Source organism: Lytechinus pictus, chromosome 4 (assembly GCF_037042905.1).
Source record: "Lytechinus pictus isolate F3 Inbred chromosome 4, Lp3.0, whole genome shotgun sequence".
Classification (NCBI taxonomy): domain Eukaryota; kingdom Metazoa; phylum Echinodermata; class Echinoidea; order Temnopleuroida; family Toxopneustidae; genus Lytechinus; species Lytechinus pictus.
In genome coordinates this window covers 19,175,617-19,203,404 of record NC_087248.1, presented here as the reverse complement: position 1 = coordinate 19,203,404, position 27,788 = coordinate 19,175,617, and the positions used below count along the sequence as shown (strand labels likewise).

Sequence of the window (27,788 nt, the reverse complement as noted above, 5' to 3'; positions counted from 1 at the left end):
GATCCACTACCATACATGTAAAATCACAGTACATTTTTTTTTGAGGGGGGCATAAGCCTCACATGCCCCCTCTTCCTAGTGCCGCCACTGTCAAGATCGTATTAGTCACATGTGAATCTTAGCCCTTCCAAAAACGTCATCTGCTACGACCAACTACCTGATCTGACTTAGATCTACTTCACATATCTATCTGGGGGGCGTTTCATGAAAGGACTTGTCGGACATTTTATCCGACAAGTACCATTTTATCCGACAGTTACCATAGTAACAGTACCTCTCAGCCAATCAACATCAGAGAAAGATGTCAGATCTGACAACTTGTCGGATGAAAATGTTGATGAAACACTCCCCTGGTCATGTAAAGTAGTGGTCACATGCACCGCCAGAACTTTGCTGGAGCGGTCCTTGAACGGTAGGGAGAGGGGGTCGAATTTCGACAACGCTCGTCACCGCGCGCAAAATGAAAAAACAAATCGAAAACACAGGCGTTGCCTTAGCGGTGCACAGCCGGCGTTGCTTAATTGAGCGTTGGTTTAACGGTAGCGAACGGTAACAAGCGGTGATTATATTTTTTCACCGCTCCAGCAAAGTTCTGGCGGTGTGACCACTTCTTTAGTACATAGAGGGTTGCGGGTACGGTGGCGGACATCATAGGACCAAAGAATATGAATTTTGTTGCGTATAGGCATAATTTCTGTTAACATCAGGGGGCCGTTTCATAAAGCTGTTCGTAAGTTAAGAGCGACTTTAAGAACGACTGGTGATCCTTTATTGTGGTAAATGGTATATTCATTAGCGATGGTTACGCGCGTAAGAAAGGATCACCAGTCGTTCTTAAAGTCGCTCTTAACTTACGAACAGCTTTATGAAACACCCGCCAGGAATAAGCAAATTATATGTTTGACACGTGTTTATAGACTACCGCCTAAGGCTAAATTACTCCTTCATATACAAATTTACAATGTTGTGTGTAAATAATAATTTTATTCAAGTCGAGATAAGAAGCTTGCGTTTATGAGTAGAACGTATTTTTATCTCTCTTTTTTTTTGCATAACGGCTGACTCGATCAAGGCGTATAGAGACCGGTATAGAGATAGCAGTTATACACATCTCTACGCTATTGGCAAATGAGTCCTGTTTTGCGTAGACGAGTGTTGTTTTGGTAAAAAGGGAGCTGAAATAATGAAGTTTGACGATATTCTCGTTATGACAGGGGAGTTTGGCCGTTATCAGTTATACAGCTATACCATCTTTTTTCTTTCATCGATACCTGATGCGTTTCATGCTATAGCTATCGTATTTCTTGCTGGGTCGGCCGATCATTGGTGTTCGGTAAGTTTTTGATAATTTTTCAGATTTATTTCTAATCAAAAAGTAAAATACACTAGTCACGAAAGACGAAATGCCCCGCTGCCTTGTAATTGCATATATGCTTGCCATTTAAATTGGTCTGTGTAAGATTACAATTAAATGTATTGATCTCCCTTTGAGTATTTAAACCCAAATAGCCTTTCACAACAGTCAAGTAAACAATTATGATCCATCCTTTCTTTCAGATCTGCAAGTGGAAGTAGTTGAACTATAGAACTTACTCGGAATCTAGGGGAGCGTTACATCATGGACCTATGAAAAGATGGACGATTAACGCGAGCATTTCTTTGACCCAATGATAGTCACCGTCACCTGGTTATGCGCATCTTAATGAGAACATACAGGTGTTGTAACAATAGCAATTACCATGACTACCAAGGGTATCTGATCACTCAAAGACGGAACAGTTTCCCGGTCTTGACTTTTGTTGGCTGATCCCCTGTTTCAGTATGTGCCTTTCAGTCAATTTGCTTCATATATGGATCAGCAAACTTGAGAAGCAGACGATTTTTATGATATAAAATATGATATTATTCGATCCGCTAACTACCGCTCACACACAAGGACCTCAATAACATTGAAAGATACACGATCTACACATGTTATGTACCACGTATATCTGGAATATTATGGAGAAACTTGGGAAAATTGAATTTTAAATGGTAAACAATCAATCACAATATTGCCTCTATATTAAAATATGCAGACATTTCCCCAAATAAAACACATGGAACTAAGATTAACAAAGGTAAACAAAAACTGCACATCGATTATCCATTATTTCATTGATTTTCTAATTACTGCGCATATAATTTGTGAAATATAAATGTCCAATAACGAACTAATTCAGTCCCTTCTCACGGTGACGATCATAGGACCAAAGAAGACTAGTATGAAGAGAATGTTATTCAGATGACAATTACCGTCACCTGTTAGTGAATTCATTATCTAAGCGATGAATGTCCATCTCTTCATAGGTCCATGGTTACATGAAAGGACCTGTCTGACGTTTTATCCATCGGGTCTTGTTTTATCTGACAGTTACCAACGTAACTAACAGTGCTTCTCAGCCAATCAAAATCAAGGGAAGTTGTCAGATCTGAAAATTTATCGGATGAAAATGTTGATGAACCACTCCCCAGTCTTGTGTAAATTACTTACTATGCATGCCAAGCAATTATTCTCAGAACGGGCCCTGTGACAAGCATTGGCGCAATCAATAACAGCATAACTAAATTAGCAAATATATCACAGAAATAATGATAGAGATATATTTCTATGGAATATACCCAGCAATCCTCAAATTGGCAAACTTAGAATATCGGAAAGAAAATATAGCGATGCGGAGGTATAGAGGTATCCTTTGGAACACTGGGTTCAATTTGCTCGTGCTGGTCGAGTGGTTTAATCTGGCAAATATTCAGTTGAAATTTTACCAGACAATAATGCATTTCGACGATAAATATAAGGAATTTGACTTAATCGTTCAGCATGTTCAGGCAGATATGGCGGCTTGGCATAAAAACGAATTTGGCCAACAATATTGTTCATAAAACATGCACAGAATTTGTTGGTAAATACTGATCTCTTCCTCTGACAATAAATAAACATGTTGTGGCTTGACATGGGGGGGGGGGGGCGAGATACGGGGGCATTTGCCCCCCCCCCCTCGAGTCACTGCCATTGCTAGGTGAACACCATGCTCAAGCACGTAAGGTAGCTTTTCACTGTCAAAATTGCGAAAATCAGCAAAAAGAAGGGGTACAGTTTTAACCCCTATAATGAAAGTTGAATATTTGAGGCATTTAAGGGTCAGGAAAATATGGAAAAATACTTGTTTAGGGTCCATTTTGAAAGTCCATGAACGAACATATCGTATACCCCCGGATGGGGGGGGGGGGGGCTTGTCGAGAAGTTTTCTTTTGAGCAAAATCTAATTCTCATTATATCTCTACATATCCTGCCGAAGAACCGTTCGAATACCCCAAAACCTAGCCTCGAAAAATTTGTCGATTAAGTGTCGAATAATCATGAGACGCCTTCCGACTTTCTTTTTCAAAATAAATGAAAGGTCTGAGCTTCCGCGCTTCGCACGAGGTGAACTCCGAATTTTTCCTATATTGCCTGCTCGTCGTCTCGTATCCAAGCTCCGTCATTCAAAACACGTTATATCTTATGAGAATTTACCAAGCAAATCTGACATTATCTCTATCTCAAACTTCAATGGAAGGTCAGATAGTGATGGGCCCCGCCCCCCTTCTACCTCCCTAACCAACCTGTCTATATCGACCGCGAAAGTGACTCACACACTTGTTTGTGTTCCCCCATATGCCATGACCCATATAATAAGACCGAACTGTGTGTTGACCTCTGACAAAATCTTTTATAAATATTATGAAAGTTCAAGGACTCGAGCCTGTCCCGAGGCATGTTACACCGGTGCATGCTAGCCGCATGAATGCTGTCCCGGCCTAAGGGGGTTGTTTCCAATTGGTCTAATGCCATTTAGTCTAATTACCAACTCGTCTACTATATTTGGTCTATCATCAATTCGTCCACTATCCACATGGTCTAATTACCATTTCGTCCACTCACCATTTCGTCTAATAACCAGTTGGTCCAATAGCCATTTAGTCCATAAACCATTTAGTCTATAATTGGATAAGTGTTAATTGGGCGAAATGAATGAAAAGGAAATGGGTATTAGACTAACTGGTTATTATACGAAATGGTCATAGACGAACTGGTGATTAGACGAAGTGATTATGGGACCAAATGTTGTTAGACGAAATGTTGATGGACGGAATGACATTAGACCAAATGAAGGTAGAACATGTGATGAATGGACGAGTTGGCAGTCTACCGCCTAAGGCTGAATTACTCCTTCATATACAAATTTACAATGTTGTGTGTAAATAATAATTTTATTCAAGTCGAGATAAGAAGCTTGCGTTTATGAGTAGAACGTATTTTTATCTTTTTTTTTTTGCATAACGGCTGACTCGGTCAAGGCGTATGGAGACCGGTACAGAGATAACAGTTATATACATCTCTATGCTCTTCAAGTTGGCAAATGAGTCCTGTTTTGCGTCGACGAGTTTTGTTTTGGTAAAAAAAGGAAAGCTGAAATAATGAAGTTTGACGATATTCTCGTTACGACAGGGGAGTTTGGCCGTTATCAGTTCTACAGCTATGCCATCTTTTTTCTTTTGTCGATACCTAATGCGTTTCATGCTATAGCTATCGTATTTCTGGCTGGGTCGGCCGATCATTGGTGCACGGTAAGTTTTTGATAATTTTTCAGATATACTGTATTTCTAATCAAAAAGTAAAATAAACTAGTCACGAAAGACGATATGCCCCACGGCCTTGTCATTGCATGCATTTAACTTGGTATGTTTAAGATTCAAATTCAATTTATTGATTCCCCTTTTGGTATATAAACCCACATAGCCTATCACAAGAGGCACATAAACTATTATGATCCATTCTTTCTGCCAGTGGAAGTAGTTGAAACTAAAATAGGACTTACTCGGAATCTATAGGCATGATAGGGGAGCGTTTCATGAAAGGACCTGTCGGACGTTTTATCCAACGAGTCTTGTTTTATCCGACAGCTACCATGCTCTAACTGCGCTTCTCAGCCAATCAAAATCAAGGGAAGTTGTCAGATCTGAAAATCTGTCGGATGAAAATGTTGATGAACCGCTCCCCAGTCTTGTGTAAATCACTTACTATACTATGCATGCCAAGCAATTAGTCTCAGACCGGGCTCCGTGACAAGCTCCCGGGGGGGGGGGGGGCACTTCCATTGACGAGTGGATACCATGCGCGACCATGGGGTCTCGAAAAGCACCATAAACAAGTATTTTCCATATTCTGAGAATGCACCCCTTAACTTGACTTGTGAAACTACCCATAACAAGTATTAGAAAAAAAAACCCGATACTCTTCGCAAGTATTCCCTGAATTTAAGTTGTTATGTCGGGGACGTCGGTTTACCTACATCATTGGGTTAAGTACGGCCCCACCTCCCACACCTCGCGCGAATCGGACTCCTAAACATGTAATGTTGACTGTTGGGGCAAAAAGGACATCCTCTATAATCTTTTATAGAACATTTTACCCTCGCAAATCTGACCCTAAACACGTAGCTTTCTTAGCGAAATAGATACCATTTTTTCATTATTTTAGTGTTTTTGACTCCGTTATTACGTTACGTTACGTTAACGTGCCCTATCTTGAAAAAGACATCCCTTTTACTTTTTTTTTGTCGCGCATGGTATCCACTCATCAAGTTAATTGCCCCCCCCCCCCGGGACAAGCTGTGACGTAATCAAGAACAACATGGCTAAATTAGCAAATATACCACAGACATAATGATAGAGATATATTTCAATGGAATATACCCAGCAATCCTCAAATTGGCAAACTTAGAATATCGGAAAGAAAATATAGCGATGCGGAGGTATAGAGGTATCCTTTGGAACACTGGATTCAATTGCTCATGCTGGTCGAGTGGTTTAATCTGGACTTTATTTAGTTGAAATTTTACCAGACAATAATGCATTTCGACAATAAATATAAGGAATTTGACTTAATCGTTCAGGCAGATATGGCGGCTTGGCATAAAAACGAATTTGGCCAACAATATTGTTCATAAAACATGCACAGAATTTGTTGGTAAATACTGATCTCTTCCTCTGACAATAAATAAACATGTTGTGGCTTGACATGGGGGGGGGGGGCGAGATACGGTGGCATTTGCCCCCCCCCCCCTCGAGTCACTGCCGTTGCTAGGTGAACACCATGCTCAAGCACGAAAAGTAGTTTTTCACTGTCAAAATTGCGAAAATCAGCAAAAAGAAGGAGTACAGTTTTAATCCCTATAATGAAAGTTGAATATTTGAGGCATTTTAGGGTCAGGAAAATATGGCAAAATACTTGTTTAGGGTCCATTTTGAAAGTCCATGAACGAATGTGTCGTATACCCCCCCCCCGCACGGGGGGCCCGGGGGGGGGGCACTCAGTATATAATGCATAGTGGGTATGTGCCGCGGAGGGGACCCCCATTTTTACACTCAAATTTCCGTTCCAAGGCATAGCATTTTTGTCTTATTGAGAGAAAGAACAAAGAAAGCCGCTCCAAAGCATAGCATTTTCTTCCTATCGAGAAAAAAGAAGAAAGAAATCCGCTCCAAAGCTTCGCACATTTTTCGTTACGCTGTTCCGGTCGCATTGATCTGCTACAATGAGCTGCAATTTTGGTGAAAAGCGGCCGCAGAGCGCTGTCCGACCATCGCCTCTGCGCGAGCGCACCCGGCGGAGGCCGCGCTAGCTGCATCATGCACGAATGCCCCTGTTTTTTGTTTCGCCCGCGGCACACCCCTACCACTTTTTTAGTCGAGTGCCCCCCCCCCGGGGGGGGGGGGGGGAGGGGGAATTGCCGAGAAGTTTTATTTTGAGCATAATCTAGTTCTCATTATATCTCTACATATCCTGCCGAAAAACCGTTCGAATACCCCAAAACCTAGCCTCGAAAAATTTGTCGATTATCATGAGACGCCTCCCGACTTTCTTTTTTTTTTTTGATAGGCCCCGCCACCTTCTCCCTACCTCCCTAACCAACCCGTCTATATCGACCGCGAAAGTGACTCGCACACTTTTTTGTGTTCCCCCATATGCCATGACCCATATAATGAGACCGAACTTTGTTGACCTCTGACAAAATAATCTTTTTATTCTTGTATTTAGGGGTGAGTGGCCCCCGGGATTGACCTACAAAACTCGCCCCGGCATTGTAATACCAAAGGCCTAGGTCACTGGTCATCTTACAAACTCTGAATTCGTTCGCATTTACATGTGCATTTCATTGACCCCACTCATGCATGTATTCCATTACCCTTTTGAGTGTGCTTTTTTTCAAAGAAGTTCAGAACAAGTCCATTCGTTTATTGATCTCTGCAAATTTTTCCCCTTTTCCATTAACAAATTAACAAAGAAACTTCAATAAACAAAGTAGGACTAACATTTTTGACAAGCAAAACGATAAGCAAAGTCGAACTTTCAGGGACATATACAGTGGTGCTAAAAAGTTCCCGTACTCCACCAGAAAATGAGCAGATTTCGAGTGTTCAAGTTTTGCCATGTTTTAGATATTTACTTGTGAAGTCAGGCCCGGGGGGGGGGTACTCGACCAAAAAAGTGGTGGGTATATGCCGCGGGCGAGACAAAAACCGGGGGCCTTGGAGCGGACTTATTGTAAAAAGGAGGGTCCTCGGAACGGGCTTCCGAACTACAAATGTTTGTGAAAACGAGGGTCCTTGGAACGGGTCGCCTGCGTGTGCATCCCTATGGAACGGGAATACGTGTAATGCAGCTAGCCCAGCGGCACGGGCACCTGGTGCGCTCGCGCAGAGGCGATGGTCGGACAGCGCTCTGCGGCCGCTTTTCACCAAAATTGCAGCTCATTGTGGCGGATCAATGCGACCGGAACGGCGTAACGAAAAATATGCGAAGCTTTGCAAATGCTATGCTTCGGAGCGGCTTTCTTAGTTCTTTTTCTCAATAAGATGAAAATGCTATGCCCTTGAACGGAAATTTGAGTGTAAAAATGGGGGTCCCCTCCGCGGCACATACCCACTATGCATTACTGAGTGCCCCCCCCCCCCCGGGAAGTCAGGTGATAAAATCTTACACTCAATACAGTTTGTTCCTCTGGGCTCGTTGTCTCCATTCAACAGTCAGCATGAAGGAGTGCATTTTCTGATTAGGTTCACGAGCTTTTTCGCACCACCGTAGTTTAAACAAGGTTGCAGAGGTTACCACACAAAAACATATATTGACTGGCTGATGAAAAGCAATTCATAGTTTATACATCATATCTATTATCTTAATGTAAGAGTGCAGATGCGTCTATGGGGGGGGGGGGGGGCTGAGGAAGGGGCAACATATCCCATCTCGATTTACAAATCCTCCAAATGCATGGGGAATACGTAATATTTTTTAATATCAAAGATATTATCTCAGTTTGTTTGCAGTTTAAAGTATACATGTACTGTATAGCATTATAAACTGTGTCTCGTATTTAATTGATTTCGTAGAAGTGATTTCATAGTTCAAAAGATATATGATACATGTTAATTTTATGCCATCTTATTTCATCTTTTTATTAATGTTTTGTTACCATGTATAGCGTTTTTTCCTCACACTCCAATAGGTATGCAGAGGGAACAACTGGGAGGTCTTTGTCGAATTTTGGTGACCGGAACAGCAGTTTCGCCCTAAGTTTCGGAGCTGACGACAAAAACGCAAGTATGTCGTTTGTCGAGAGTCCAGGACTAAACAGCTGTTTTGATTCACCAATTTTCGACAAAGGTTTCTTGGTTGCTCTTTGTCATGAACGTATATATTTTCTATGTTCTTAAAAGCGTTCTACGTCGCGATCAAAAACTCCTTTCTCACAACCAGGCCGGCTTATTATAATCACTCGGGTCGCGTTCGAAATCACTCGGGTTTTGGATTTTTTGCGATTTTTTTTTTCTTATTTCGATGCGATTTTTTTTCTAACGGTGTCTTCAATGGGACAAACACGCTGGGAAAATAAAATGAAATTGAAATTCGAGTTTCGTCTTAAGCCGGCAAGTGCCTTGAATAAAATGTACTCGACTACTTTTTTAACATAACAAACAAGCAAATTAACCATGTGGCTCAACTAACTTAGAATAGATCCGGGCTTCTACTGTGTCCTATACGAGGACTCCGAGTCGGAACTTGCCATAACTGCCTGCATGCACTGGCCCCAAGGCTGGAACCCGGCCGCGGTTGGACATGGAGCAAGCAAACGTGAGTCGAGCCGAGGTAGATCAAACGTACGTTTTACAGTGCTAGTCCGCAGCCCATCCGAAAGTATTTTATTCAGCGGTATGCATAGCCATCCGTGGTTTAATGCATATACGTAATGAGCTGTGAAGACGTCTTTCCGATCGGCGTTTTAAAATGTTGCTCTTAGAATTGTCAATTTCTCAAAAAATTGGTCTTATTTTATAGATAAAAGGGCCATATCGTGTTTTAAAGGTATTGTTTAACTTTGTGAGCAGCCGATTTAAAAAATTCTCAAATCAAGATGAAACATGTGTACAAGTGCATGTATTAGAACTAATAAACCCTGAAAACAACCATTATTGAGAATGAAAAGCTAAAACTACAAGGCAAACCCCGATTTTGTAAATAGGCGTCTTATAGACGCCTAAATAGTACACATAAATGTATGGGATGAAATTAAGATGGTGTTTTCGGTCACTTTATATTTCAATTTTTGAAGCACTAAATAATTATTTTCGAACGCAATTTTTTCTGGGCTTCATTTTTGTAACATATCACAGACACAGGTGACAAGTGTGACCTTCTAGCTCATATCAAATCAATGTAAACCAATCACTTAAAGTAACTGGTACCTAAACAGTTCCCCACCTAAAATTATTTCTCTCTCTCTCTGTCTCTCCTACCTTCCGAAATTAAAACAGTTCCTCGATTGGACACAGTTATTTAGACGCAGGACAAATAATGCTCTGACAACCAAACTAACTTCTCGTCAGCATCAGTAAAAATGTGAATGGGCTTTTAAAACTAATACTAAAACTGATCTAAAATTGATCTTAGATCGATTTTAAAATTAATTTTAAAAATCGATTTTGAATCAATTTTAAAATCGTAATTATACCTGTCCTAATTATTCAATCAACCCCTCTTTTCCCTCCTCTTCAAAACCACTCTGCCACTTTTAGACAGTTATAATTCTAAAATCGATTTTAAAATCGTATCTTAAATTGATTTTAAAAGCTCAAACATTTTTCAAGACAGTTGGCTAGCCACGAAATCACCTTGTCAATCCCTATTATTTTCTCCTCCTTTAGGGCTCTCCCTGTATTAAAAAACATCAAAATCCCATAGACGGAGCCCTAAAGGAGGACTCTCTCATGGATGAGTAGAATTATCAATTGTAGGACCCTGGGAACGAATATTTTACTGGCCGGAGGTGCTGATGCAAATTAGAAAAGCAAAAAAAAAAAAGAAGAAAAAAAAAAGGGTTTTACTACAAAATGAAGGTCATTTTGGTTACATTTCTCCACCCCCCCCCCCCCCACACACACACAATCCAGAATTCCAGGGGATGCTGCCTATGGATAATAATACACGCAGCACTCCCTAGGAAAATATTGGGGGTGAGTGCTTCAGCACCCCCGCTTTCCAGGGCCATGCATATTCAATGGTTGCGGACGAATAAAGATCCAGGACCAGGATCGCCTTGTACAGGTGTAACATATTCGCTGTTTATATTTACCTGGTTTAAGTACGAGCAGTTGGTGTAATTCTCAGATAGCTGTTTCATCAGGGATTTGGAAGGGGAACTCCCTGGTTAGTACCACATCGTCTAATACCCATTTGGTCTAAAATCAATTTGGTCTAACCGCCATTTTCGTCTACACTACACTTGTAAAAACTGGGGGTGTTAAAACTGAAAACAGTTGGTGTCCCTACAGGGAACACACCATAAGGTGTTAAATCACATCACCAAAGAGTGTTACAGCCAAATGTGTATACACACTCAAACAATTAACACCGGAATAGAATATCTGATGTGGTCCTCTGTACACCAATCAACACCAAAGTTTTTGCTGTTTATACCCACTAATTCCCATTTAAGTCCAATGCCCGGTTCTCATTTCTACTTCATCGATTGACTAATTTTTACTTTGTCATATCAAAGTTTGTCTCATTAATAGTTAATCTAACCATATAAGTAGTGTTACATCATAAAATGCTGTTTAGAATTTTAGACAACGCTCTTTATGATATGAACCTATGCAGTAGTTGTTTAACAGTTTAAACAACCATGCTTAATTTATTGAGAAATCAGAAAATTCAATATGAAAAGTTGAACTTTGCTGTTTGAGATTGTAAACACTTGTTAAAAGGTTCATAGAATACAAAGGATTGTATAACATTTATAACAGCATTTTTATTGTGTAGACCAAGAGGATATTATACGAAATGGGTAAAGCCTATAAAATACATAAAATGGTAAATAGATCGTGTTCGGTGTTTTGTAATGGTTTTTCACAATCATTATTTATGCACTATCTGTTTGAATATGAAAATCGACACTGAACACGCCCGAAGAGGCAATGAGACCAAACGGTTAGAAGTTTAACTGGTTGACGAACAATACAAAAACAAAAGGAAAGTGGGAGTTACCATATGGGACCATAAGGGATGAGACCCAAATAGGTAGTAGTCTGTTGTGCAAACCCTTCACTCGAGTTAAGGGTCTGAATGTGCAGCCTAATCGTGGCTTGTGTACTGAAGAAAGTTTGTATGTGCTATTATTTGCGTCGAGACACACTAATTGATCAAAGTTTCAATCAGGTTCTGTGCCTGCAGACTAAATTGGTATTAGACTAAAGTGGACGTTGACAAATCGGATTGGTAAACACAAAGAAGAAAAAGAAAACCCTACAAATATCGCTGTACGTGTTTGCTTATTATATTCTCTCGTTTGCTAATCATCTGTCTTTCATTTCTCCTGGCTGCTATTCTTTCAATCATTTTGCTTAATATGATAGTTGGCCCCTGCATTTTGATCATTTGTAGTTGTTTATGTTTATGTGAATTATGTCTATTATCTATTGTTATTATGTAAATGTCACAATTTGCGATTTGATGTTTGTAATGTATTTTTATTATATTTGTAAATGTAATTTGCCCTACAGGTACCTGCATGGAAAAGTGAAAACTGCAGTCAACTGAGCGTGAGTGTGGACGAGTGCGAGGAGTTGAAGCGCTATGTCAGTATACCTCAGACAAACTCGTCTGAGTTCAGTCAGTGCTCGATGTACAATGTCTCCAGCTTGCCCTTCGAGTCACCGCCCAATGTGAACTCGACCACGACGTCGCTGGTCATCGATTACCATGCACTGGATGAGATACCGTGTTCGGATGGCTGGGATCACGACACAAGTCGGTATAAATCAACCATTAACATGGACGTGAGTAGAAAGTTTCCCATAGGTCCTTTATACCCCAGTCACATTTGCTCTACGGCGGCCGTACGGCGAGTCGAAAACAGCCGTTTTATTCTTTTTTATTCAAACCACCTGTTATGAAGCTGGTACAAAAACTGTTATAACGGCTGTTTTCGACTCGCAATACGGCCTCCGTAGAGGAAATGTGACTGAGGTATTAGTTGGCATGTATATACAAAGATGGCGCCAGAGTGCGGGGGTAGTTAACTGTGCAAAGTGGTCTGAATGCGAAGCCTATACAATGACCTGAGTACAAACAGCAAGTTTTATATGTGCTAGTCTTGTGCGAAGGCCCACTTGTTGTTTCATATTCACCTGCACACTCTCCAGATTCTGTGAAAACTTCAAATCCCAATTTTCAAAAAGGATGACCGCGAATAACAAATAATATAAAAGTCACGGCAAGCAACCTTGTCTAAATTTCCTGAGAAGTTGGTGTACATATGAACTACAAAAATAGGTCAAACCGCAAAGCCATCCAATTTATTCTAGCACTTATAATCATATTCCTACTTATATTACCTCGGACTGTGGACTTGGACAGCCTAATATAGTTTTGTACGAGAAGGAGATTGAACTTCATATTAAAACAATATTGCACTTGTCGTTTTTTATCAATTAAAGCTAACAGTTAATGACCGGTAATGTAAATATTGATTGAGGATGGCCATAGGTCACCATTGACCGCCGTATTTGTGGACTTTGGGCGTTCTCTCGATGGTTAGTATGATTAAAAACCCGTAAAAACGCCACTGCCTAAATTTGTAATCATTAAGTTGCTGGAATTTTCCAAGTTCAAATTCGGGTGGTAGTTGTTGTCGAGATGGTGGAGGGGGGGGGGGGGGGGGTGGTGGTGGGGGTGTTTGACTCTCCCGAACCCCGATTTGAACGGAAGTGCATTTTGCGAATAAAACGTTACAGACAAGAGATGAAATTAACCTACATAAAATATTTTTGTCAAATTCTTCATACAACAGTGTGCTCCGAATGAAAGTTGATATTTGTTAATGATTATATAAAGGCCTATTACAATGATTACGAGTAAAATTATGTATGACTATTTTCAAATCTTGTACCCACCTATTTCTTCATGCGATCCCAGTTATAATTTCATATTTTCACATGTGTCTGAATGAATACATATTCCAAATTTCAAGTAGAAAATAACAATTCTAAACGGTTACTAATTTTACTGAAAATAGTCTGTATTTTTCTAAAAGATACATCTAATACATTAGAAACTACTGTTATTGTTGACAATTTGCTGAAATAAAGCGCAATTTTTGAATTAGGCGAGATGAATTCATTCTTCGGTATTTGAGCTCGTTAACTAATATTGATTAATTGATATTTTCATTGACTTGTTTTGGCCGCAATGTAAAGAATGAATAGATAATAATGAAAATGATTCAGGTATAATTATCTACTTGGAAGAATTACGGTATAGGCTACGTTTCGTCAGAAGCATTTTGGTACTTTTGACTAAGTAACTTCACCCCTTTATTGAAATATATCTTTATTGTTTAGTTCGATTTAGTCTGTGGTAATAAGGACTTGTCCGACATATCATCGTCATTGTGGTTTGTTGGAGTCCTCACCGGGAGCATCGTTTTCGGCTACATCGCGGACAGGTTTGTTCACCATTTCTCGTTTTCTTACAATGAATCGTAAGGTAAATTGCCCATTCGTCTACTGCCAACTCGTCCACTCACCACATGGTCTACTTTCATTTGGTCTAATGCCATTCCGTCCATCAACATTTCGTCTAACAACCATTTGGTACAATCGTCACTTCGTCTAATCACCAGTTCGTTTATGACCATTTCGTCTCATAAACAGTTGGTCTACTATCCATTTCATTTTCATTCATTTTGCACAATTAACACTTAGTCCAATAAGACCAAATGGTATATGGACTAATTATTGGCTATTGGACCAACTGGTTATTAGACGAAATGGTGAGTGGACGAATTGGCAATTAGACGATGTGGATAGTGGACGAACTGATGGTAGACGAATTGGAAATACACCCAGTTAAATACCCATTTTATGTTTTTATGAATTCACCCTAAAATAGTCGGACCGAGTGGAAAATCAACAGTGAGCACGTGAATTTTCATAGCGCAACATAATTTGATGAGGTTTATTGTTTCAAACTTACATTTTGAGAACGTTAAGTGGTTGGAATGTATGTATGTGGATCATTGAAATGTGAGGGAAAAGGGGTACGTGCAATTGATGTGGATAATACCACTATATAATAAGAGATAGAATACATTTCATCTTGTTAATGGTCAGTTTCAAGGTCCTGGTTGGTCTTGGTTGGCTCCAACCCCCTCTGTCCCTTTTCTCTTTGGGTCTCATTTTCATTCTTGCATTTTTTGCGCTCACGATACACTTCCTTCTCGTCTGTATGAATTTGTATTGCATTTATAATTTGAATATCTATTTATGATGTTTGCTTTACATTTTCGTTATATTTATATTGGTACATGTAAACAGTCGCATATTTCAGTCTTTGGACTGCTTGAGATTGTATTTTGATAGTTTTATTGCAATGAAATCCAATATATTATCATCATTATTATACCATCCGGTAGCATACATGCACCGCAAGATATATAAACCATAAATCTTGTAAACAGCCTAGCAACTTGCGTTGAATGATATGCATTTCACAGTGGTAAAGAATGTACGCATAAAATCAGGAATGCAATCACTAGCGTACCTACGGGGGGGGGGCAAAGGGGGCAGTCTGCCCCCCCTGACGAGCCACAACCCATGCAAAACACGTATCCCTGCCCCCCTGACGAGCTTGAAGACCTTTTTTTTTTTTTTTTTTTGCTTGTCAAATTATTTTCTGGTACGAAATCCTTCATTTGTGATTGAAGACCTTTTTTTTTTTTTTTTTGCTTGTCAATTTTTTTTCTGGTACGAAATCCTCATTTGTGATTGAAGACTTTTTTTTTTTTTTTTCTTGTCACTGAATGCAATGTACCAATGTGTCGCCTTACCAGCCAAGTGTTTGAATAAAATACCGATTCAAATCCACTAAAAGACACGTCCATTGTCTCTGAGAACAAAATGGCATTGTTTATTGCAAATTATCACATTGTTTCTGCTCAATCCAGAAATATCACAATGAATGACGATCACGAGCAAAAAAATAAATCAAAGTTCAGAGACTAGGATATGCCTATGTGTACAATTACTGTCAAATTAATTATTTTATTATCGAGTTTGCTAATTGCAATAAATATAAATATTCCTGTTCTTGTTTAAAGTTGTATCCTCTTCTATTAAACATAAAAATACTGCGTATACATGAATTGTCAATATTCTGGACGACATGAAGTATAAATTTGGATTCCAAAATATAATTGTTATGATAATTCCGTCAAATTATTATTTCCTTGTTTGCTAGAAAGTGATTTAACTTGACAAAAGAAATCCCTCGTCTGTCTGCTAAGAACATTAATGCATTTCTAAATTATTGATGAACTGATTGGTGATTTTTTTTTATTTTCTCCTGGTTGACTAGATTTGGTCGATTGATAACATTTTGGACATGTATAACTGGACAGGTAGCCTTCGGGGTAGCAGTGGCCTTCGCCCCTTCATTCTGGTGGTTTGTCTTCTTAAGAACTAACCTGGCTATGTTCAACATGGGGGTCTTCCTCGTTGCATTTGTACTTGGTAAGTAAACCAGTGACATGACATTTGCTCCTGCGACAATTGCTCCGGGCTTAATTTTGGTAGGGTACAGTGTTTAACCCAGGTTTGAAGTTGGTCATTCGATTAGTGTGTGGAATTTAGAGTGGAACAATTGCCGCCGGAGCAAATGTCTATACAGTGCGTATCAAAAAACGGGACAGATTTGAAAAGTCTATAAATTTTTTGTTTCAAATTATGATGTCTATATTTTGGTGTTAATGGGTGCTCTAAAGTCTTATGTTTCAAATGCCATTAAAACATTTAGTTTCGTTCATGCTTGAGCGAACACGGACCGTTTTTGTCTGGGGTTAAAAAGGAGGCTTGCGCCAAAATGACATAAAATGATAAATATGATGATCAGACTTCTTGCTAATCAGCAGCCTTTCTCTTAACCTTTTCATTATCTTTGCCATAATTTTCGAATCATACGGTTAAAATTCATTTTCAAATCTGTTTATTTGCTTGAATAGTTCTGTTGTTTCTTTTAATATGTTCTCTTTTATCTTTCAATATTCCTTAAAGCAAAAACAAAAAATTTCAACCGAAGTATGGAAGAGCGTGTATTTTTTTTCAAATCCTTTCATTGTGTGCTACAAAGGTTATGGTGCCTTTGAACAGTGGCATACAGATGGGCGGGGGCTCGGGGTGTTCCCCCAATAAAAAAAGTGGAAAGGAAATAAAAGTAAAGATAGAAAGTGAAATATGATTTATTTTCTGAATATTATGTCAAAATCTATCACAAAATTTGATTTTTTTTTTAAGTGGAAATTTTTGCTTGCTCGCTTTGCTCGCTCACAACTTTTTAAATTGCATTTTATCCGATCTGCCATATCTAGCTCCTTCAAAATGACTCAATACACCATTGCCATTGAAATACATGAATCCCTTCCCGTTTGTCATGTCAAGCACATAATTAAACTTGGTCAAACCCCTTGAAAATAGGATTTATGTTTTTAAAGGTACCATAATATAATTTGTTTCACATAATAAATTACAATTTGAATGATTACAAGTTATCCCAATTGATAATGCAAATCTTCTTGCTTGGGTTGACAAAAAGTCTTCGTTTCATTATTAATGAAGGAACATTCAAAGATTAAAGAAGTTTTAATGAAAAAACAAAATAATTCAAGTAAATAAATAAATTTGTAAATGAAATTTGACAGCATAATTCGAAAATCATGGCAAAGATAATGAAAAGGTTAAGAGGAAGTCTGCTGATTAGCAAGAAGTCTGTTCATCAAATTTTTCATTTCTGCCATTTTGGCGCAAGTCTCTTTTTGAACCCCCGACAAAAACGTCCCGTGTTCGCTCAATCATGAACAATTTTCTTTAAAATGGCATTTCAAAGATAAGATTTAGGACCATCTATTAACATTCAAAATATAGATATCATAATTTGAAACAATTTTTTTATAGACTTTTCAAAACTGTCCCGGTTTTTTTAACGAACTGTATATGTGGGGGTAGTTTGCTGTGCAAACCCTTCACTCTAGGAAAGTGGTCCGAGTATGCACCGGCAACCTAAAGTAAGTTGGAACGAAGATAAATTTCATGATATTGTTTAGTTTCATGCAAAGTAGTTATCAGAAACTATAGGATCTATATCTTGATAGGTGCTCAAGGCGCTCCTATATTACACCGGCTAAGCTAGTCTACCGATTCCGGTGCTTACAGCTTTTTGAGGAATTGCTTCCTGCCGGTTCATACTTACTTCACCTGGGTTGAGTGCAGCACGATGTGGGTAAATTTCTAGCAGAAGGAAAACACACCATGGCTGGGAATCGAATCCACGTCCCTCAGAATTGAAAGACGAGAGCCTTACCCACTTGACCACGACGCCCCCTTATTTGTATATCATGTGAAAGAAACGTTGGGTAATAGAGTTAACAATGCCATCTTATTGATCATCATTATATTTTCTTGTTCTTTGGTTTCAGGTACGGAGTTCGTAGGTCCATCTAGGCGTGTGATAGCAGGTACTGGGCTTATGATAGGATTCTCCATTGGATACATGGGACTGTCAGTTATTGCTTATCTGATCCGAGACTGGAGACATCTCCAGCTCGCTCTATCGATCCCAGTTGTCGTTTTCTATGTATTTATCCCGTAAGTTGTAATCATATTTAATTCTCGACATTTCGATAACTATGTCCAACCCCTTCTAATGCGGAACATTCCTGTAGCAATTTCGTACTGTTTTCTACTTCACATGCAAGTTGTAATGCTATGGCTTGAGCATCTCTCGGCGTAAAGTGAGATTATGAAAAAATTGTGGTTGGACGCACAAAAAGGTTAATTATTTTATGGAATAGTCCCGTAACACAAAGGTTAGCGATTAATCGTACGCTTGATTTTTACGATTGATTGTACATTGTAGTCAATGGAATCAGTCGCAGAAAAATGTTCTACGATCATTGCTAATCTTTGTGTTACGGGCTCCGGGTACAGTTGTCCTTTATTTTGAAGAAATTATTCGAATTGATGCGCGGTGTTTAACGGAGAATCGCGTGAGACTTTGCATGATTAGAACCATGTAATGCAATTCTTTATCAGTTTTTTTTGCAGGAGTTTCTGCATTTATTGTAAAGTCAAAAAATAAATTTACAATACATAAACATAATCATAGTATGACATGAAAGTACATTGTAATGTGACAAATTTATAGTAGTGTCATAACAAAATTTAGACATGAATACAATTTAAGGATAAGACAAAGTAGTGAAAAACAAATGCAGTGGCAAACTATATAAGCAAAATAAATGCTTGAGTAATAGCAGCCAAAGGGGGAAAGGGGCTACATGGAAACCAATTATTCTATAGTTCTAGGTCTGGAAGAAAATCTTACGTCACAAATCATCAGTTTGTAATCAAGGCTAGTGTTTTTCATTATTTGTGTTCTTTAGCCGACTTAAAGCGAGCTGAAAATTTTTAAAATATATGAGAAAATTGTGTTTGGAATGTCATACTCCCTTTTTATAATGTTGAAAATATTTCTATAGTTTAATTCAGGTTTATAAAAGAACTTATATTCAGATTACGATGTTGGAAAGAAAACAAAATAACAATAAAAAAAAACTGGTATCGAGGCCTAAAGAATAGAAAGACGCGAATGTGTGATATGAAAATAAGCAAGAGTTATGTGATATCGATATAGATATATCAGAAAATTATATTTGCATGTTTTTTGTTTACATAATTCTTTTTAAGGATCGTTTCCGAGTCGGCCCGTTGGTTGCTGAGTGTTGGAAGGATTGATAAGGCCAATGACATCATCAGTAAAATTTCAAAAACCAACAAAGTTCCTTTGCCCCAGCCAGTCTTCACTGAAAGTGATAAAGAACAAATGGTAACTAAGACTCGAAAGCCCCTTTATTCATTTTCCTTTAGATGTTTGATATTAAACAGCAAGTCTAAATATTAACACGGTTCAAATAATGGTTATGATTTTAATAATGATGGTGTTTTAAGGATGAAGATTATTTAGTGGTATTGGCTGTCCGATTTTGTTCAATTCATCTCAATGATTTTATCGCTACTTTCTTTGGTAAATATTCCCTGCTTGGGGTATTAGTGCGGTCTTTTCCCTTACACTCTTATTCACTATACCTACGCTGACTAGTTTCAAGGAGACATTTAGGAATCGGCGAACGGTTGGGTTATCGGTCGGGCGGTCAGTCCGTTGTAATTCTTGCAGATCGTACTTCTTCCTCAGTTATAAGCCAATACTTCCGAGTCTTGGCATACGCATTGGTATTTGAATGAAGATTCGAAAGACACATTTCTCGAAATGTTAGATACTGCTTGCCACGGTGACAGCATATTCTTACAGATATTATGGTAAGGCGGGGTACCAACCACTTTCAGTGATTAGTTCTAGTTCAGGTCTGAAATATTCATTATTTGTCGTTTTTGCCTTTCCTTTTCCATCGTTTTTATTATCAACTTGTTTACTGGGGTCTCATGCAACCGTACATTATCATTCAGCAAAAAGAAAGAGGGGAGAACCGAGCGACCATCATCGATCTGTTTCGGACACGTAATCTGAGACTTGAATCGTTCAACCTTCTATTCAACTGGTAAGAAAATCTAACATCCGGCAATGGAATTGTATAGAAACCATGTGGTCTTTCCGAATCACAATTGATATAGCATCTAAGCATTGGAAATACGTGAAGCTTTAAAGTGCCATCGACTTGTAGAGTTGGCGAGATGATTTATCTAGCAAAGTTGACATAACGTTTTTAAGTCTTGGCATTATGATATATATGAAGTTGTGAGATTTAATATTATATCAAGACATCTACTTAAAAACGAATCTGGGCCGCAGTTTGGGTGGCTCGTGGCTACAGATCAATATCCACGTGCGCTAACGATGTGAATATGAAATCAAATCTAGCATTTACTTGTTATTTGTCAACATGGCGAGAAAACGTACCTCGTCATGTTGACATAATAACGGTATTATGAGACTTGGCGGAATAAGTTACCTTGACAGCTTCCGTAGGCCTATAGGATAGCCAGCTGGTTAATCGATTGATTCATTTATTGAAATCATCGGCTGAGTGGTGTCGATTCTGAAATCATCAGCTTCGTGTTGACGATCCCTGACTATAATCATCAGCTTCGAAGAGACGATCCCTGATTATAATAATCAGTTTAGTGGTGACGATCCCTGGCTATAATAATCAGTTTGGTGATGACGACCGCTGACTATAATCAACATCTTATTGGAGACGACCCCTGACTATAATCATCAGTTTAGTGGAGATGATCCCTGACTATAATCATCAGTTTAGTGGAGATGATCCCTGACTATAATCATCAGTTTAGTGGTGACGATCCCTGACTATAATCATCAGTTTAGTGGTGACGATCTCTGACTAAAATCATCAGCTGAGTGGTGACGATCCCTGACTATAATCATCAGCTGAGTGATGACGATCCCTGACTATAATCATCAGCTTAGTGATGACGATCCCTGACTACAATCATCAGCTGAGTGGTGACGATCCCTGACTACAATCATCAGCTGAGTGATGACGATCCCTGACTATAATCATCAGCTTAGTGATGACGATCCCTGATTATAATCATCAGCTTAGTGATGACGATCCCTGACTATAATCATCAGCTTAGTGATGACGATCCCTGACTATAATCATCAGCTTAGTGATGACGATCCCTGATTATAATCATCAGCTGAGTGGTGACGATCCCTGACTACAATCATCAGCTGAGTGGTGACGATCCCTGACTATAATCATCAGTTTAGTGGTGACGATCCCTGACTATAACCATCAGTTTAGTGATGACGATTCCTGACTATAACCATCAGCTGAGTGGTCATGATCCCTGACTACAATCATCAGTTTAGTGGTGACAATCCTTGACTATAATCATCATCAGCTTAGTGATGACGATCCCTGACTATAATCATCAGTTTAGTGATGACGATTCCTGACTATAATCATCAGCTGAGTGGTGACGATCCCTGACTATAATCATCAGCTGAGTGATGACGATCCCTGACTATAATCATCAGCTGAGTGATGACGATCCCTGACTATAATCATCAGCTTAGTGATGACGATCCCTGACTACAATCATCAGCTGAGTGGTGACGATCCCTGACTACAATCATCAGCTGAGTGATGACGATCCCTGACTATAATCATCAGCTTAGTGATGACGATCCCTGATTATAATCATCAGCTTAGTGATGACGATCCCTGACTATAATCATCAGCTTAGTGATGACGATCCCTGACTATAATCATCAGCTTAGTGATGACGATCCCTGATTATAATCATCAGCTGAGTGGTGACGATCCCTGACTACAATCATCAGCTGAGTGGTGACGATCCCTGACTATAATCATCAGTTTAGTGGTGACGATCCCTGACTATAACCATCAGTTTAGTGATGACGATTCCTGACTATAACCATCAGCTGAGTGGTCATGATCCCTGACTACAATCATCAGTTTAGTGGTGACAATCCTTGACTATAATCATCATCAGCTTAGTGATGACGATCCCTGACTATAATCATCAGTTTAGTGATGACGATTCCTGACTATAATCATCAGCTGAGTGGTGACGATCCCTGACTATAATCATCAGCTGGGTGATGATGATCCCTTACTATAATCATCGGCTTAGCGGAGACGATCCCTGACTATAATTATCAGCTGAGTGGTGACGATCCCTGACTATAATCATCCGCATAGTGGTAACGATCCCTGACTATAATTATCAGCTGAGTGGTGACGATCCCTGACTATAATCATCCGCATAGTGGTGACGATCCCTGACTACAATCATCAGCTTAGTGATGACGATGCCTGACTATAATCATCAGTTTAGTGGTGACGATCCCTGACTACAATTATCAGCTTAGTGGTGACGATCCCTGACTACAATCATCAGCTTAGTGGTGACGATCCCTGACTACAATCATCAGCTTAGTGGTGACGATCCCTGATTATAATCATCAGCTGAGTGGTGACGATCCCTGATTATAATCATTAGATTAGTGGTGACGATCCCTGATTATAATCATCAGTTAAGTGGTGACGTTCCCTGACTATAATCATCAGACTAGTGGTAACGATCCCTGACTACAATCATCAGCTGAGTGGTGACGATCCCTGACTACAATCATCAGCTTAGTGGTGACGATCCCTGACTACAATCATCAGCTTAGTGGTGACGATCCCTGATTATAATCATCAGCTGAGTGGTGACGATCCCTGATAATAATCATTAGATTAGTGATGACGATCCCTGATTATAATCATCAGTTAAGTGGTGACGTTCCCTGACTATAATCATCAGTTTAGTGGTAACGATCCCTGACTACAATCATCAGCTTAGTGGTGACGATCCCTGATTATAATCATCAGCTGAGTGGTGACGATCCCTGATTATAATCATTAGATTAATGGTGAAGATCCCTGATTATAATCATCAGTTAAGTGGTGACGTTCCCTGACTACAATCATCAGTTTCGTGGTGACGATCCCTGACTATAATCGGCGATCCTTGACTATAATCATCAGTTTAGTGGTGACGATCCCTGACTATACTCATCAGTTTAGTGGTGACGATTCCTGACTATAATCATTAGCTTAGTGGTGACGATCCCTGACTATAATCATCAGCTTAGTGGCCACAATCCCCTACTATAATCATCAGTTTAGTGGCCACAATCCCCTACTATAATCATCAGTTTAGTGGTGACGATCCCTGACTACAATCATCAGTTTCGTGGTGACGATCCCTGACTATAATCAGTTTAGTGGTGAAGATCCCTGACTATAATCAGTTTAGTGGTGACGATCCCTGGCTATAATCAGTTTAGTGGTGACGATCCCTGGCTATAATCATCAGTTTAGTGGTGACGATCCCTGACTATAATCATCAGCTGAGTGGTGACGATCCCTGACTATAATCATTAGCCTAGTGATGACGATCCCTGACTATTATCATCAGTTTTGTGATGACGATCCCTGACTGTACTCATCAGTTTAGTGATGACGATCCCTGACTATAATCATCAGTTTAATGGTGACGATCCCTGACTATAATCATCAGTTAAGTGATGATGATCCCTGACTACAATCATCAGCTGAGTTGTGACGATCCCTGACTATAATCATCAGTTTAGTGGTGATGATCACTGACTTTACTCATCAGCTTAGTGATGACGATCCTTGACTATGATAATTTTAAGCTAGGTGGTGACGGTTCCCGGCTCTTTATGATAATAACAAATCAATTGAATATAATAGAGACAGTCCCAATCATACCTATGTACTCTTGTACGTATTGAAGTTTCCTGATAATTGTCATGAATCCCATATCATAAAACAAAATTATTAGTATGTTGCCATCTCTTTCACAAACTTAAATTTAAGTTAAAGCAATCTCTAAATAAAACCTCGTTTGCTTCACTCGGCAAATAAAAATATATCTTAGATAAACACTCTTCTAATATCAGCTTAGCTCTTTCGAATTCCTTAATAAATTTTTACTAACAGAGGGGGTTTCCCTTTTATTTTCTTCGTTTTTTACTAGGTTTGTTGAGAGTTTAGTCTACTACGGCCTAGCACTGAGCTCGTCTGACTTTGGGGTCAATGTTTATATCGCAGCGTTTGTATCCGGTGCTGTAGAGGTACCGGCTTACGTCAGTAGTATATTCGCTTTGGAGTACTTTGGGCGTCGCCCATCTACTTGTTTCTACCTTGTCTTAGGGGGTGTCGCCTGCATTCTTTCTATTGTCATTCGTAAGTAGAATAGCAATAAAAATGATAAACAACAACAACATTTATAACAAAAATAATGATAATAATAGTGATAATAATAATGATTAAAAAGTAATATAGGGCATTTGTGACAGGAGTCGAAAATTAGTTCTTATTCTTAATTCATATGAAGTAAACTTGACGTTTTTGAATTATGTTTATTTACACAACCCTGCCTAGAATGTCAACATACAATTAAACAAAAGATGTAACACGTGCAGAAGAAACCATTTCTAAGAATAATGCTAGTTTTCATCTTTTATTTGATTTCAGCGGCTGGTATAGGAAGAGTTGTCATGGCAACCATCGGCAAGTTTGGCGTGACTGCTTCGTTCAGCATCATCTACATCTACTCAGCTGAATTATATCCAACACCTCTCAGGTCAGTAAGAGGAGAAAGACATGAAAGAGAGAGAGAGAGATGGAGAGAGAGAGGGGGAGGTAGAGATTTACCAAAAATGTGTCACCATGGCAGCGGATTGAAGGGGAGACATGATAATAAGAATAAAAAGAGCACGTATATCTATTTAGTGCAAATATGTCATCAAACTAGTAAATCATTTCTGAGGCGCAGATGGATGAAGAAGTCGGGGAAATTTTAAATAAAGGAAATAAATTATGTATGCGTCGTTATGTGACTAGATCATCTAATCATCCAACAAAAATAAGATGTGGACATTGACGATTTCTTAATTTTTCAAGCGATTCTGCTAATCGGATCCTCGGCAGAAGGGCGAGGGGAGAAACAAGAAGAGCAAGGAATAACTGGAAATGCATGAAAAATACTGACTGATGAGGAGGGTTTGGGTCTCGCCTACACAGTACAGGCGCGTCATAGGCGCCACTTTTCCGGCGGCGATGGCGCGGCGGAGATATCAACTTAAAAGCCGTAACATGAGATTAAGTTTTGAAAAATATCAATTTTAAATTATGAGATCCTGAAACTTATATAAAACCTACTTCATGAAAGATACATAAAGAAAATAGATTGTCATTCATCACTTAACAAAAAAGTTCAAGTAATATGCCTTTTGTTATCTTTTAATCCCGTTTATGTCATACGCAAAGGGGAGATATAGATGCAAGAGCGGGGAAATTCATTAATGACATAGATAATTTAATGTGATGTTTTGTTGTATTAAGGAATACCCGGCATCGGAATAAACTGGGTTTTCCAGAACGAGAGTCAACACTAATGATATATACTGAATTTCATAATACAGTGGAGACCTGAATGGACGTAACGTATCACTAATTTTGTGTTTTTATTGTTTCTTTTTTTCTATGCAGGAGTGTAGGTATTGGGATGTGCTCCATGTCATCCCGTGTAGGGGGCATTATTGCCCCCCTCATACGGATCTCTGGTCGTACTTGGGCCCCCCTTCCGTTCATAATCTATGGTTCATTTAGCATAGCAGCGGGTCTTCTGGCTCTTCTACTACCCGAGACCAAGGGGCGTAAGCTACCTGAGACTGTACAGGAGGGAGAGAATTTCAGGTACCTGACTGTTCGCGATCCGATTTTGGAACAAATCGCATTTTGCTAATTTTCTGAAAATGTGAATGGAACATATCATTTCATTTGAGGCTAAAATTAATTGAAAGAATACTAATATAACCATTTTGAAAGGTTGCAAGCCTTTATTTTGGAGTAAAGGCCAAATTAGTTTCAAATCGTAGCCAATCGTACGACTGCTATGACGCCATTACGACTAGATATTAAATTCGCTTTTGTTCTAAGAAGGATGATAGCATATTCACAGATTTGAACATTAGATATTCGTATGATGACTGAGAACATTACACAGTAAGATATTCCATGTCTCAATATTAGCATCAAATTCTACTACGTTTGTTCCAAAATCGGGTCGCAGACCAATCGTAAGGTGTGTGGTCGCCTTGGGAAAATATTCCATATTGATGGGGTTTAATAAAGTTAAGTATTGATTTAAATCTGTGGGGAAAAATTTAACAGTAGCAAGCCGATTTGGACGATTCATGATGACAAGGGGATGTGACGGGAATGGAACTGGGTTGAGAATAGGGATTCAGGACGCCCTCCTCTATGTTAGCGTTTGGGAAAGAGAGCTCCAATCTTGACTATTCAAATGTAAAGGGGACATAATATGTGTGAGTACTTGAGAAGTGGGGAACCTTTCAACAGGGGAGGGGGCCCACTTTTTATTCACAAATTAAATTTGCTTCCATAATTCTGCGACGAGAAGAAAATAAATGGCCTATTACCACTCATTTATTTCATATTCCCTAATCAAACTTTGATGACGAAAATAATAAATGAAAATATCAATAGATAAATCTAGCTTACCAGTCACCATACCCGATCTTCTTGGCGCTAAGGGGGATGGGGGACCGTTTTTACAAACGTTTGTTTTGTACTTTCCCCTCGAATTCTCACACTTTTATCCAGGGGTGCCCCCCTTGATGTCATATCTGATGAGCAATCTTATCCAACCTTCAATTTTATCCTTAAGCTCTTAATATTTCATTCATCACGGGATCGGGCCTATTGACGCCCAGAGAAAATTAATCTTCAAGATAAGCTTTCTATACTTGACCTTTCTTAATTTGTAAACTACACACTATTAATGCCTAGAAACGCACTAAAAACCGCTCCATTCACCTGTGCTTATATAGTCAGAATTCGTCATTCAGGTTATTGCTCTGATTTCTCATTTACAGGAATACCAAATCAGATGAGAAGTACATGGAGGTCCCTGTTGATGAAAAATATGATGTTCCCATGACAACGATCGGAAATGCTCCAGGTCACGTTGCATAATACCAGATATCTCCCTCATGGAATTACAGGGACAGCATCATTATGGGACGATTATGTTTAAGAAAAAAGTGTATATAATTATTTTTCACTTTTATGCTTTCATTGTCATTGGACAGGGATTAGAAGAACAGTATATTTTTTTTATACCGAAATGAAAAAATACCTCTGAAAAGAAATGAGAGAGGGAGAGAGAAAAAAATGGATGTATGCATATTATTTGAAAGAGACATTGTCAATATATATGACATGTTTACTTTATGTCATTGCGGGGGGCACTATTTGCGTTTGGTATGTGCCACGTAGAAGACTCCCGTTTTACAATCAAATTTTCATTACAAAGCATTTTATTTTTTTTCGTTTGTGATGAAAATAAGGTGAGCAAATTTTTTGTACAGAATAGAATCAATGCGAGCACGAATTGTGAACTGTTTTTTGTTGGTATATGCTAACCTGAAAAGAAGGCATTTTAAGCATCATTTGTATGTATGCAGAGGACACTAAAGAAATAAA

General features: G+C 39.0%; 1 protein-coding gene across 1 annotated transcript; it reads left to right on the top strand.

Moving 5' to 3' along the window:
- The first annotated feature begins 1,051 nt into the window (after positions 1–1,051).
- On the top strand, positions 1,052–27,788 carry LOC129258890 (organic cation transporter protein-like). The gene is made up of 11 exons (XM_064098565.1): positions 1,052–1,333; positions 12,145–12,420; positions 13,984–14,087; positions 15,998–16,152; positions 18,111–18,279; positions 19,381–19,519; positions 20,158–20,249; positions 24,253–24,461; positions 24,753–24,861; positions 25,770–25,976; positions 27,179–27,788. The coding sequence occupies exons 1-11, from the start codon at positions 1,184–1,186 to the stop codon at positions 27,276–27,278; spliced, it is 1,710 nt and encodes a 569-aa protein (XP_063954635.1). The 5' UTR covers positions 1,052–1,183; the 3' UTR covers positions 27,279–27,788.

Excerpts from the sequence above, each read along its gene's own strand:
- LOC129258890 (XM_064098565.1), top strand. The coding sequence starts at position 1,184 with ATGAAGTTTGACGATATTCTCGTTATGACAGGGGAGTTTGGCCGTTAT. Across the intron at positions 16,153-18,110 it reads CCTCGTTGCATTTGTACTTG|GTACGGAGTTCGTAGGTCCA; the intron begins GTAAGTAAACCA and ends CTTTGGTTTCAG. Across the intron at positions 24,862-25,769 it reads TTATATCCAACACCTCTCAG|GAGTGTAGGTATTGGGATGT; the intron begins GTCAGTAAGAGG and ends TTTTCTATGCAG.